The 15,186-nt window shown below is 41.8% G+C and overlaps 1 protein-coding gene across 4 annotated transcripts in view; it reads right to left on the bottom strand.

Moving 5' to 3' along the window:
- The window catches only part of Sec24d (SEC24 homolog D, COPII coat complex component), a 98,349-nt gene that overhangs the window by 30,544 nt on the left and 52,619 nt on the right, over positions 1–15,186 (bottom strand). For all 4 annotated transcript variants that reach the window (XM_059266198.1, XM_059266197.1, XM_059266195.1 and 1 more), the window contains exons 9-11: positions 15,004–15,142; positions 13,138–13,253; positions 3,086–3,210 (exon numbers count right to left, since the gene is read on the bottom strand). In XM_059266198.1, coding sequence (XP_059122181.1) covers positions 3,086–3,210; positions 13,138–13,253; positions 15,004–15,142 — 380 coding nt within the window. The remainder of the gene's footprint in view (positions 1–3,085; positions 3,211–13,137; positions 13,254–15,003; positions 15,143–15,186) is intronic.

Here is a 15,186-nt window from a genome sequence, read left to right as displayed (position 1 = left end):
CACAAAACTGTCCTAAAATTTCCTCAACACTCTAACATGTCACATGAAGAAAACTGCCTTTCCCCATTAATTATGTATAACTCTGTGGGGTACATGCAGGACTGTATCCTAACTCTGTGGGGTACATGAAGGACTCTGTATAACTCTGTGGGGTACATGCAGGACTGTATCCTAACTCTGTGGGGTACATACAGGGCTGTATTATAACTCTGTGGGGTACATAAAGGACTCTGTATAACTCTGTGGGGTACATGCAGGACTGTATCCTAACTCTGTGGGGTACATAAAGGACTCTGTATAACTCTGTGGGGCACATGCAGGACTGTATCCTAACTCTGTGGGGTATGTGCAGGGCTGTATTATAACTGTGGGGATACATGAATGACTATAACAGTCTGTGGGGTGCTTGAAAAACTCTGTATAACTCTGTGGGGTACTTGAAGGACTGTACGTAACTCTGTGGGGTACATGAAGAGGTCAGGAATTAACAGGCCTTCCTCCTCTTTTCAGCTACACTCTTTCCAACAGCAGCCAGATTGTTTAATAGTATGAATCTGGCAGAGCAATACTGCAGACACTGGTAAGAGATAAGCCACAAAATTCCAAACTCATGAATTTTTATTAATTTTAGACAGTTGTTTTCTTTTGTATTGCCCCTGTATATTTATGTGTGGACAGGTATGTGTGGAGGCCAACAGACAGCAGGGGATGTCATCCTCAGGGTGCCAGCCACCTCCTTTGAGACTAAGTCACTCACTGGCCAGGAGCTCGCCAATGACACTAGATCAGCTGCCAGCCACAGGCCCTGGCATTCTTACCTGGGTCCTGGAAATTGAACTCAGGCCCTTGCACATGAAATAAAATAAAATGAAGGCAAGTGCTTATAAGCTGAGCCGTCCTGCCAGCCCCATTTCCAATATTCACTTCATCAACATTGGGAAGAAACAAAAGTCGAAATAACCCAATGATTTGATAGGAACAACAGATGAAGGATTTTAAAATTTTTCTTCTTTGTTCCAAAGAAGTCAGAGAATCTAAAACCTTTTCAAGGCCAGATGCGAATTCAAAGTCAAACAGAAAAGAAGGGGCTTTTCTTTTCAGAGAACATTCTAGATCACCAAGCACATGCAGACTGTTTTGCAGAGACCATGCAAAGCATGTCACCCACTATAGTACAAGACGAGCCGTCAGATCGATGGGGCAGTCTTACCGTAAAAAAAAATAGATAAATAAAAAATAAAGCCGCATATGCGCAGAGACCAAAACCAATTTCAGCCCAAGAGCAACCAGGTGTTTTTAAAAAAATGAAGACAGCTGGCCTGAAAATGCACAGCTCGGAGAGATCTGAATAGTGCCGGAGAGTAAGCAGCTGTGACCTTTGACTCTTTCCCTCTCGTCTTCTGCCAAAGTCACACATCTGCTTCGGGGGTGCGGTTACAGTGGGTTACAACACCAGAAGGTGTGCCTCCACATCTCAGACCAAAACTGCTGCCAGCTTCCCACCGCTGCTCCTGGTAAGGAACACGGGGTTTGCGGAGTGACTGCTGGTGAAGACAGGCTAGCCTGACCCAGTGGGAGACAACAAAAGGGAAAAATGGTCCCATTTTCAGAAACAGGAGTGGTTCCTTATAAACTACCCCTTTCTTATAGACTAAATGTGAAATTCGGATTTGACCTTGAGTCAGCCCATGGGCAGGCTCCACGATGAGGCACATACTATCTAGCCTCTAATAGAAAACCGGTCTGTCTCAAGTCCCTCTGAAAACGATGTGAGACAAAAGCTGTCTCAGGGCATCTGGGCCTCTGCTGCCACCTGCAGCTGGCTCCAGCTGACTTTTCACCTCAGGCCAGTCTGAAGTCACCTCAGTGTTTCTCAAACATCCCCACGGCTTTCCAAACCATCTCAACAATATTATGAGTTCAGCTTAACAGATACAAACAAAAGTGCTCCTGGGAGGTCCAGAGCCCACTCGTCCTCCTTCCTCACAGACAAAGCATCGGGTTTGATGGAAAGACTACAGAGGAGCGGGCGTTCAAAGGCCAAGAAGCACCTCCCCTGTCCAGGACAGATGTCGCCCTGTGTCACCTCAGCAAGACAGGGAGGAGAGAGGTGTGGAACGCACATGTCCTGGCTTCTCCATCCTCTGAGCCTGGCCTCTCTGCAGAAGACAACCATGCTCCATGCTCGGTATTAGCTCCAGTTCCAAACAGCTAGCTTGTGCACAGAGACAACCAGAACTTAGCTATGATTTTGGTTTTAGTGGAAGAGACCAGAGAGAAAAACAAAAGGATACTAATAGCTTCTTTCTGCCATTTTTTTTTCTAATCTCTCTTTGAGGGTTTTATTTACATAAAAATGCTTTTTGTGCACCCCTCTCTGACTTTTCAAAGCAAATCTGGTTTATTTTTTTCCTGCCGAATTTAATGTAAGCTATGCATGCATACAATTCTATCTGTGGTTAAAATTGCCGTCAATTTTGTTTCCCTTTCTCGTCTAGAGCAGTAGCATGCCAGCAAGCCTTCTAAAGCAGGCTGCAGTGGTGAAGGACAGGGTAGAGGCACCTGCTTCACTGCAGGTGCATGAAGAGCTGGTGCCTTCCCTTCTGAGAGCTGGAATGGCAGAGAGAGACTCACCTCCCTCACACGGCTAAGTCAGGACACACAAGCAGCAAGCAGGATGGAGCTTGCTCCCATCGTAAGGGCAGAAGGGAATCTAGCTAAAAAGATTCCCTCCCTTCATATGACCATCGCTTAGTTTTCTGGAACCCTTTGGACTCTGCCACTCCCGGCAACCACCAGCTTTTCTGTAACGGACTTCCCAAGTTTTCCCACATCCTCACTGTTGGGATTCTCCTTGTCATTTATAAAGTATTCTGAGATGCTCCATTTGTCTGTACTGTTTTTCTTTCTCTGTTTCCTTTTCTTTTCTTTATGCAAACATCCACTTTGACTTTTTGGATATTCAGAAGAAGGGTGAAGTTTGGTTTATGACTACAATGTTCCCATTAGCCAATGATGTTCACCAGCCAGTCTGGACCAGCTTGGTGACACAGTATAACTCACAGAAGACCAGCAGTCCCCTTACTTGGGTAGTCTCTGCAGCACAGTCTTCAGCTCTTCACAGATGAGCTTGACCAGTCCATTCTTTATGTTACTGTAGGAGACGTCAATCATGAAGATAAAGGCTGGGGGGTTGGGCGGCTTATTCTTCTGCAGGAAGGCAAACACATCACACAAGTAGATACAAAGTCAGTATGTCTCATAGTCAAATGTAAACAAACTCTGAGGACTATTAGATGCTTCGGTCAATACTTAAGATATAACATCTGTGAATCAAATAACATGCAAGGAAACTCAGTCCCTGATGCTATTCAATAAATAAATAAAAGAAGCTGCTTAGTTTCCAAGTTATGACATGAACTTTCTATTATATTTAACAGAGATGGCTCACTTTTAGATCTCCAAAGACCCCCTACTGTGACTGCTGAAGGGAGGTCAAGCATTGGGCCAGCCTGCATGCAACATGCTCCCTTTTAGGAGGAAATGTATTGGGGGCCCTGAAAAGGAATGCAGAAAAGGAGTACAATTGGAAATCAACATTTTTGGAAGATAAAACCAAGCCTCATTAACTGGGATATCATGATTTTCAGGTCTCTTGCCAGTTCCTTTGGTTTTAGACATACTTTTGTTTTGTTTTGTTTTTGAAGCAAGGTCTTGCGGTGCCTCATGCTGGCCTCAAACATTGTCCATTATCTTGTCTAAGGCTCTCCACTGCTGGGGTTACAGGAATCTACCAACACACTCAATGACAGATATGAAAATGTCTACTAAGATTTAACTGCATACCTTCAAAAATGTACATTATAAAATATTTTCAAAACTCACTTCATCTCTGTGGTAAAGAAAAATGGCCCCTTTCCTATGTCTTTGCAGCAGTCACTGTAACAGAAAGCAGCTGTTAGGAAAATGGGCTCTCACTGTTTCCCAGTCTGGCTGCTGTCCAAACAGCTCATAAGGAAGTGATCCTTCAGTTGGGATTTATAAAATGTTTGGGAAAAAAAGCCGTAGGCAAATATCATCAGTGACCTCCACTAGAGAGTAAAGACCCAAGGCCAAGAGTTTTTCAACTTATGGTAAAGCACAAAAATGTTCTAAAATTAAAATATATTTCCATTATTATATGATTAGATGATAGCGGTTACAAATGATCTCATTGATTCAGTCTGTATCTATTATAATAGACACAATACCATTCTAATAAAATACCCCATCTCAAATAAAAACTTAAAAGACTCAAAATTCAATCTGAAAATGTCACTTTTCCATATCCAAAATCAGAACAGCCAGGGAACTGTGCTGGTGTCTACATGAGAATTTCTTCTGAATTCCCAAGTTCCATCTCCTCTATTCCATAAAATGGATTATACCAGATAAAATAGCAACCAGTCTCATTAATTAAAGCAAAGCCTCTTGGTGACCATCCCAATTGTATCTTACACTCTCCCATACATTCCCCATAAGTCACTCCTCACTGACCTGTTCCATAGCTCTAGCCAGCTTGTCTCTCTAGGAATCCGTCACCCACTAAGACTTGTCCTCAACATGTGTAAAGTTAATCTGCCATTCCTCCACACCACATTGCCTTCTGGGTTCTGTCAGGAACAGCATTTCACGACAACTCAAAGGCTTCAAGCCTGAAACTGGACTTGACTGTTCTGTTTCCCTCAGCCATTTTTTTTTTAAATGGTTCTTCTGGTCACTTGGTGTGGACCCAGCCCCCCGCCCCAGCTCTTTCCCACAGACCCTCTCAGCCTTCCCTTGTGGCCATCTCCATTCTTTGTGTCAGCCACCAACCTGCAGAAACACTTGGGACCAGAGACCCGCACCCCACTGGACTGAGACACCAGTAGACGATCTTCACTCTTTCCTGTCCTCGACTCAGGTCCTCTGGACTCACTCTTAGCCCTGCTGCAGCTTGCCTGCAGGAATCCCTCCTCTTACTCAACTGCCTACCCTAGGGATTCTCCCTCTTGGTGCAGACCCAGGGTCCCCCATCTCAGCCTTTCCTCCTAGAGCATCTCCATCCCTCTGTGTCATGTGCCAACTGGCAGACACGTCCTCTATTAGGAACCCCACAGCCACCACGCTTGCCTAGGATCCAGAGTGGGCAACAACAACCAGTGAACAGAACATCCACCCAACAGAAACAAAACCAGATTATCTACAGCAGGAAAAAAAACTTAAACACCATAGTTCCAAATGCCTGGATCCCAGCACAAAAACACAAATATGAACAGCCAAGACAACATGCCTCCTCTAGAAACCAGCAACGCTACTGCCATAGGCCTTGAGAAAAGCACTTCAGCTGAAGCATAAGACAAGGGCTTCAAAATAGCAGTTATGAACACACTCAAAGACCTTAAAGAGGATATAGATTAATGCCTTAATGAACACTGAAAATACAAACTGCTGAGTGAAATAATGAAAACATTTCAAGATAGGAAAGTAGAATTTAACAAAGAAATAGACCCACTAAAGCAGAGATTCTCAACCTGGGAGTCGAACAACTTTTCATAGGGGTTGCCTAAGACCATCCTGAGTATCAGACATTTACATTACAATTCACAACAGTAGCAAAATGACAGTTATGAAGTAGCAACAAAAATAATTATATGGTTGGGGGTCACCATAACAAGAGGAACTGTATTAAAGGATCAAAGCATTAGGAAGGTCGAGAACCACTGCATCAAAAGAAATCCCAAACTGAAATAAAACTGGAAATGAAACATTTAGAAAGTCAAACAAAAACATCAGAGGTAAACCTCACTAACAGAGTACAAGACATGGAAGGGAGAACTTCGAGTGTTGAAGACAAGATGAAAGAAATGGGCACTTCGGTCAAAGAAAAATGTTAAATCTAAAAAAAAACAAAAACAAAACAAAAAAAACCCAGGGACAAAACATCCAGGAAAAGTTGGACACAATGAAAAGTTCAAATCTATAAATAATAGGAATAGAGGAAGGAGAGGAAACCTAGGTCAAAGGTGTAGAAAATATTTTTAAACAAAATCATAGAAAACAAATTCTCCAACCTAAAGAAGGAGATGCCTATCAAGGTATAAAAAGTATATAAAATGCTAAAAAGACCAGAACAAAAAAGAAATGCCCATGACACATAATAATCAAAACATTAATCCTACAGAATAAATTAAGAATATTAAAAGCTGCAATGGAAAAAGACCATTAGAATAACACCTGACTTCTCAATGAAAACTCTGAAAGCCTGAATGGCCCAGATGGGTGTTCCACCAATTCTGAGAGACCACAGATGCCAGCCCAGACTACTACACCCAGAAAAACTATCAATCACAATCAAAGGAGAAAGAGAATCATTCCATGATAAACCAGTTTAAAAAATCTCTACCTACCAATCTACCCCCACAGAAGGCACTAGAAGGAAACTTGAGTCTGAAGAGGTTAACTATACCCAAGAGGGCACAAGGAATAAACCATCCAAGAATAGTAGACAAAATGGAATTGGTTCCTTGAAAAAAAATAAATAAGATTGACAAAACTTTAGCCAAGTTAGCCAAAATATATAGAGAGAAGATCCAAATTAATAAAATTAGGGGGAAAAGAAGAACATTGCAACAGATACCAAGAAAACACAGAGAATCACAAGTACATACTTTAAAAATCTGTATTCCACCAAACTGGAAAACCTAAAAGAAATGTACGAATTTCTTCATATATATAAAACCTTCCAAAGTTAAGTCAAGATGAAATAAACAATTTAAACAGACCCATAATCCCCCAGTGAAACAGAAGCAGGAATTTAAAATATCCCAACCACAACAATAAAAAGAAACACACACACACACACACACACACACACACACACACACACACACACAACCACACAACCACACAAACACAGAACCAGCTGGATTCAGTACTGAATTCTACCAGACCTTCAAAGACGAACTAATGCCAAGACCCCTCAAACTGTTCCACTAAATAGAAACTGAGGGAACACTTCCTACGTCTTTTTATGAAGCCACTATTGCTCTCATACCAAAACCACACAAAGATCCAACAAAAACAGAAAATCACAAACTGATATCCCTTGTGCAAATCTTTTTGAGACTCTGGTTTTCTTTGGAGAGTACATCCAGAACCTGATTTCTGGATCACATGACAATTCTAGTTGTGATTTTTAAAAGAGCTGTGATGCAATGCTCATTTTTCACCCTACTTGTACCACTATACTTTGTAGCCTTAAGTTTCTCAGGTCTCGCCTGGGCCTCCATGGTCCAGACAAATCTCTGTCACCCCCACTCCTGCAGCTGCTTGGACCCAAGTAAACACACAGAGGCTTATATTATTTACAAACTGTATAGCCTATGGCAGGCTTCTTGCTAACTAGCTCTTTTAACTTAACCCATTTCTATTTATTTATAAGTTGCCACATGGTCATGACTTACCGGTACTTTCACAACTTGCTTCTCCTGGGGGTGCTGGTGTCTCCCTAGACTCCGCCTTTCTCCTTCCTTTCTCTCTCCTTGGGTTTCCTGCCTGCCTCTAAGCTGCCTTTCTTTTTCCTGTATATGTTCTTTTATGCATTGGAAGATGACTAGGATGTACAAAGGCCTTACCACACTGATCATTCATACAGTTTCTCTCCAGTATGTGTTCTTTTATGCCTTTGAAGCTGAACCAGGAGGAACTCAGGAGTGGAGAACCTTACGGCTACAATATTTATTTCTAATGTGCCCTTCTCATGATAGACTTCTGTCAGATAAACTGGCCCACTGCACAGTATCTTCTGAGAACCACTTTATTGAGTCCCCAGAGCCCAGTGCACAGCATTATACTGGAGTTTTCAATGACTGCTAACAATGAATGGTATGTGTGTGGGATATATGTGTGAGGGGGTATGGGTGTGTGTGTGTGTATGCATGCATGGCAGTAGAAATCAATGGAAACCACTGTCTCCCCACTTTTAATTATCCCCAATACTATTAAAGTAACATAAGCTCTCAAAAAGCTTGTCAATCCAGGCTCTATAAAACTTCCTTTACAATGTGTACAAAAATCTAAAACCTCAAAAACACAATGCTAACCCAGTAGGAAATAAAAGGACAGATTTGTCTCAAAATACATCTTCAATTCACTTCTCATTCCCCAATATGCATTCCCAATATGGCTACCATTTCCAAAATACTTCCAACACAGAATCAGAGTCCCCGGACCTGAGCCAGGACAGTGGTAAATATGGTTTATTTCATATAGTGCTATTAAAATACTTGAATTCATATGAGTTTTTGAAGAAAGTGGAATATACTCTCCAGCAATCTTAGTGCTTACAATGGGTCCACATCAATTATCAACAATGTCTTCAGAGCCCCGGAACAGAAGTGACGGAATCATCTATGACTCTGTGACCCACTTTTGGTCACTCTGCAGTTTCAACTTCTACCTCCACAGTCAGTTCTCTGCTCATAGTTTATTTATTTATTTATTTATTTATTTATTTATTATTACTTTTGTTTTTGTTTTTTGAGACAGGGTCCCACTAGCTCTGGCTATCCTGGAACTCACTGTTTAGACCAGGATGGCCTTGAATTTACAGAGCCCCCTCTGTCTCACAGGTGCTGGGATTAGAGGTGTGTGTCCCTACGCCAGGTTATCTGCTCCTGATTTACCTGCTCTTGACACTTCCTGCTATACACTTTTCTGACCAGGCTTTCCTACAGCACTTTGGCCATTCTTCCTTCACAGTATGTAACATGTTTACATTCATACTGTAATTGCACATGCTTCTTTGGCATATCCTTTGAACTGTGTATCATAGTGCAGATTTGGGGTACTTCTTACAGTACAGAGACAAATTGTTTGGACATGCAAGGTATCTAAGAAGTGTCAAAATGAATTAAAATTAACTGAAAGAAAACCCTACATTTTTATTCAAGAAGAAAAGCTGATAGTAGAAATGTTTTGCCTCAGGGAAACTCCATACTGATTTCTGTAAAGCACCGGGCTACACACTTCATGGTATACCGACAGGAGATCGGGCTCTGACCCCACAGACACAGTTTCAGTGTGCCACCATCACCTTCTGCACGTTTGTTTGATCTGCAGCTGAAGCTCTCTCACCTGTCCCCATACAATGTGGCACACAACATGTGGGCTCACTGAGCTAAATGATATAACACACATGTAAGAAGTATCTGGCAGAGACACACTTGGTGTTCAACAAATGCTAATTTTATTACCTAAAATCAACATTATGATTAACTAAATGCAGAGGAAAATACGATTCTGTAATTCTCTTTTCAGTGTATATAGTATTAAAATATACACCCAAAGCAAATAAACACCTTTTCAACATCCAAATCCCTAAGTCAACTCATTATTCTACTTCATTTACATTTTAGATTATATAAAACAGTGCACATTTACTATAAACTCTTGTTGTGGGATATTAGTTGAAGATGTGTTACGTTTATTTATGCTGTGAAATATTTGGTTAATGATGCAAAGATGTGTTGCATTCTTTTATGTTGCACTTGTTTAACTCTGTGAAGCTGTGTTATTTTGCCTGCCTAAAGCACCTGATTGGTCTAATAAAGAGCTGAACGGAGCCGGGCGGTGGTGGCGCACGCCTTTAATCCCAGCACTCGGGAGGCAGAGCCAGGTGGATCTCTGTGAGTTCGAGGCCAGCCTGGGCTACCAAGTGAGTTCCAGGAAAAAGGCGCAAAGCTACACAAAGAAACCCTGTCTCGAAAAAACCAAAAAAAAAAAAAAAGAGCTGAACGGCCAATAGCTGGGCAGGAGAGGAATAGGCGGGGCTGCCAGGCTGAGAGAAAAATAGAAGGAGAAGAAGAGAAGAGGGAGAGTGAGAAAAAGGAGAAGAGGAGGATGCTGGAGCGGGGGCAGCCACACAGCCAGCAACGGAGTAAGAAGTAAAAAAAAGACATATAGAATAGAGAAAGGTAAAAGCCCAGAGGAAAAAGGTAGATGGGATAATTTAAGTTAAAAAAAAAAGCCAACTAGAAACAAACCAAGCTAAGGCTGGGCATTCAAAAGGAAGAATAAGACTCATGTATTTATTTGGGAGCTGGGTGGTGGGCCCCCAAAGAGCAAAAAGTAGAAAAAATTCTACAAACACTACTTGGATAAAAGATGAAGCTCCAAAGGTCACAATTATTTGGCTTCTTGATTTCTGGGTGAGATTTTCCTTTTAGTATCCTTCTGGAATACTGCCATTAAATTTGAAGCTACCCATTTCCAGGTATAGGTTTGACTCTCGCCTCTGTTTCTATCGAAAAAAGGCATAAGGTCAATAATTACACTTTTTGGCAGAGACCTGAAGCCTCAGCACATGATTGGGATTCATACTCTGACTACGGAGTTCAGTGATAAACTCTACATTGTGACTTACATCAGCTTTATTATATTTAATCAGAACACCAAATGCTTACTTTTGTGTACCGAGTCTCCTTCTGTCAATGGCAGGAAGAACAAAGAAACTACTGAAACGTAAGTTGTACTTCCAGACATGTTTGATGCCTGACATAAAGCATCTGTATCAAAAATGTTTTATCTTTCACCAGGTAAGTTAAACAATTCACAACATTTCAAACTAATCAAGCATTGGGTTTTTCTTTAATAACCATTTCTATATAAATTAGTTTAAAACAATCATAAAATAGTCAATAAGACAATTAGATATGTTAGTTGAAAAAAATTTTTTTTTCTCCTCAAAAGATACTTTATTTTTTTTTTTATGAATCATTATGACACAAAACTGGTTTTGATGGAAGTCTGTGGGTGGTGTTTGGAGATGATGATTTCCATTTTATAAATATTTCAGACTTGGGGTAGGTGGTATTTTCAGACCAGGGAATGGCTGTTAGTAGTTGTTTGTGAGTCAGTGGTCCTCTATCCATGAGTCAACAAGAAAACACGGCACACAGTGTGTGATTCTCAGTCTGGAAGGTGAGACACACATGGAAAGGTTGACCAACAGTTCCCAGGCTCTCTCTAGCTGCTTAGCATTAGAGTCTTGGAAATGGAGAGTGAAGCATTCCTGAAAAGGTTAGACTAAAAAGATGACATGAGAACCAGCCTAATAGGACCATTCAAAGTCAGGATGGGGGACTTCAGGAGGAGGGAGTTGATCATAGCTCTACCTAGAAATGATGCCAAGGTTGATTTTTTCCCCTAAATTTTTCTTTCTCTTTTCTTTTTTTTTTTTCTTTCAAGTTTTTATTTGCTCAACTGAAATTAGTATAAAATATCTTTTTTTTTCTTTTTTTTTCAAGGTCGGATAAAGCACAGAGACAAATAGCCAAACAAACGGAAACACATGAAATATGAACCAATGGCTGAAGGGTCACCAACTGGATCAGGCCCTCTGAGTGGGTGAGACAGTTGATTGGCCTGATCTGTTTGGGAGGCATCCAGGCAGTGGCACCGGGTCCTGTGCTCATTGCATGAGTCGGCTGTTTGAAACCTGGGGCCTATGCAGGGTCGCTTGGCTCGGCCTGGGAGGAGGGGACTGGACCTACCTGGACTGAGTCCACCAGGTTGATCTCAGTCTGTGGGGAAGGCTTTGCCCTGGAGGAGATTGGAATGGGGGGGCGGGCTGGGGGGAAGGTGAGGGGGGCGGGAGGGGGGAGAACAAGGGAATCTGTGGCTGATATGTAGAACTGAATTGTATTGCAAAATAAAAATTTTAAAAAAAAAGAAAAAAAATAGTTGAAAATTTTAAAGATTTAGCCAACTGCAAAGAAAAACTAATCTGAGTACATCTTCTTGCTATCTGCTCTCAACACATGAATTTGGGCTCTAGAATAAGTCTCTGGAGGGAACCTGCAGCCAGAGGCTGTTTTCCAGACGTGAGATGTTAGCGGGCACTCATTTTCGGGAGAGGAAGGACAGAAGTCAGAATGGACCTGTGTCTTCACCTACTCCTGATGCTTCAGGAGTGCACTGGAGTTCCAGCTGTGACTGAAGAATAGGCACCGTGGGGACTCACGCTGGAGTCTGTCAGTGCAACACAAAGGGTCAGAGTACCACATCTGCAGGTACACACATTCATCCACCCCCTGTTTCCACTTGTGCTGACCTACTCCCAACTGTGTGAGACATGCAGGAATGTCACAAGATGACTAGAGGGACCCCAAGGTGTCAGGATCTATGAGAACACACACACACACACACACACACACACACACACACACTGCCCCAGGGGGAACAGATAAAAACAAAGATGTCCCCTAAGTTAGACAAAGACACAGAAAGCACCACTTGGAACAAACAAATGAAAATATGTGCTCACAATAAACTTCCATCCAGTCAGGAAGTAGAGAAGGAGTAGGGACTTGCCAGACAGGGAGTGTGCACTCATGACGGATGAGTGGAAAGACACAAAGGCAGAGCTGATAAAGTCAGTCTCTGTGTTGAGACTTTCATAGTCGTTGACAGCGCTGTGATGGTAGTGGTGTCCCACAGTCAGTGGCTTTATAAGGAAAGTTAGTTTTGTTATCTTTTGTTTTTCTTTTGAGAAAGAAGCCAGAGAAGATTATGGGAGGTGGTCAAATGAGTCTCATGGTTACACACTATAGTGAGCAAGGCAGCAGTCCTCTAAGCATGCTGGGTAAGTTTCTGCCTCGGCAGAGAAGTCATTCACAAACCAAAGGAGGCAGAGACCTGGATGGAATTACTGCGTTAAGAAGCAGTACAACATCTGGGAGTGGTGGCACACACCATCATCCCAGCATTTGGGACTTGGAGGATTGGTAGTTCAAGGTCACCTTCAGCCACACAGCAGGGTCAAGGCCCAAACTGAGTGAGACCCTGTCTCAGACACCAAATCAAAACAAACAAAAAGACAGGATACTCTCTCTCAACAAGCAAAAGGAAGTGTTCCCTATTTCTAAGCTTGATTACTCCAGGGGGCATTGCAGGAACTGAGTCATGCTAACGAGTTAGGTCAGATCTGTGTCTGAGGTACTTCTACATGCTCTGGGAGATGCTCTGTCTGTGAACCAAGTCGTGTCTTTACATATGGAAGTTGTTCAGTGAAACTCAGCATCAACGTAGAAACGCTCAAGTCCTGCCAACACTCACTCTGCAGTAGTCCAGCGTTGCGACGTATTCGTAGGATCCCAGCGACAGCTCTGGCTTCTCAAAGTGGTCCACTCTCCTTCCAATGTGGTCCAGATGTTGGAAATAGAATGGAGGAACTAAGGAAAACAAGCCAAAACAGGAAATCCTTTGTTTTCACAAGCAGACAACCCAACAAATTCTCAGATTTTATAATAGAGGGAAGGAGTCAGGATAGAGAACACAAGCTGTTCTCAGCATCTTTATTGTGACAGCATGTCTTAGAAATATGTGAAAAATGAGTTTTCTCTTTTTTAAACTTACTTTTTGACTCTTGTATATGTTGTAAGTCATGATATTTTTGCCTTTCAATTATGTTTATAATAGTTTTGTCATATATAAATTTTGATTTTTTTAATGATGAAATCCATCTGCCTAGAATTCTATCTATGGAACTACATAATTTTATAAATAATTTTCATCAATGTTGATTGTCTCATTACTGTTTCTCAGTATAATGTATTACTACATTTTAGTCATGAAATATTTTACACATATAAAAAAACCACAGACCACAATATTCATATTCATGCAACCAGAATGAGAGCTTTGCTAAAAGCCTCTTGACCATATACAAGTTACTGACGGCCACGAATATTTATAATTTTGGAAATCAAAGAGAAAAGTGTTGCTGTTTTCAAGCTAACATACCCAAATATCTGCCTCTACATAATTACCTCTTTTTTAAAGAGTTGGTTTTCTATTTGAATTTTTAACATAGCTGACAGAGGCTAATGCTGGCTATTTGGATTATGCTCTCAACTACGATCTTTGTCACACCTTAATTAAGAAATATCTTCAGCCCTGGACTTTCACATGCTAATCTGCTAGTATCTGGCCCTACTCATGTAGAAGATTACTGTATTAGGGAAAAACTGCACCCGAAAGATCTCAGTTGAAGTCTAATTTGACTCAAATGTCTCAGAAGGTTACTTCTAGCAACGTTCTGGAAGTCACCCAAAGGCAGAGCGAGACTTATGACTCACACACTGAACACTTGGACAAATAAGGCCTGGTGCCTCTGCGCGAAAGAGCTCCTGTTGCCTGGAGATGGCCAGAGAAGGCCGTGCAATGCTGTTAATAGTATGTGGGAAAGTTACCAATACTTTTAAGTATTTTGCTAAGAACAGCATCTCCCTTTGTAAAAACCACAAAAGCAGTACCTTTTGGTTTGAAACCAACACTCATCAGTCTCCAAGTTCAGCTGTGAGGAAGCAGATTATAACAGGACTATTTTTCTAAAGTCAGACTTTTAAAAAAACCAGAAGTTTCAGATTCTATGTTCTTACCGTCTCATTCATGTTGAATATTTAGGAGGGAGGAACATTATCATGATGTCTTTTCGATGTGTTTTTCGTTTCATCCTATCACAAATCTGCTAATGTTGATGTTAGACAATTGTGAGGAAGGCCACTACAGAGACAGCTACGGAAAACGCCTGGTTATATGGGCTTTTCCTAAATACCAATGAATTCAAGGACAAGCCCAGGAGACAAAAGAGAAGTCTCTAGGACTTATCTTCTGTAAATGCAAGAAGTAAAATCTCATATTGCATTCAAATGGGGCACCGTGGAAGGAGACACACCTCCACCATCACACTTGTCAGTTTTATGCAAAACTACAGCACAGTTTCCATGGGAGGCTCCTGCAGCTACATACAGGTAAGAGGGACCTAGTTCCATGAGCAATGGCTTCTCTTTAGGGATGTTACAAGTAGTGCCACCCCGACCCCCCCCCCAAAAAAGTCTGTCTTTCCTAAGCTGAGGCGTGTAAGCCATCTTATTTTTAAATGAAACGCTTTTACAAAGTGCCCTCACTGGCACCACGTACCGTCATTCACACAGTTGCAAAACCCGCACTGGAAGCGCCTTCCGCCTTCAATGAACTGCATGAACGGGCACATGTAGGCTTTGCACCTGTTGCACCTCACTGGTCCGCTCTCGCCGTGATTTACCAAGTACAGGGGCGTCTAGAAGAAGGAAGAAAATGAATTGGGAGCACGGGGATTCTGGG

Source organism: Peromyscus eremicus, chromosome 6, assembly GCF_949786415.1.
Source record: "Peromyscus eremicus chromosome 6, PerEre_H2_v1, whole genome shotgun sequence".
In the NCBI taxonomy this organism is placed as follows: Eukaryota; Metazoa; Chordata; class Mammalia; order Rodentia; family Cricetidae; genus Peromyscus; species Peromyscus eremicus.
This window is presented reverse-complemented; position numbering and strand designations above follow the sequence as displayed.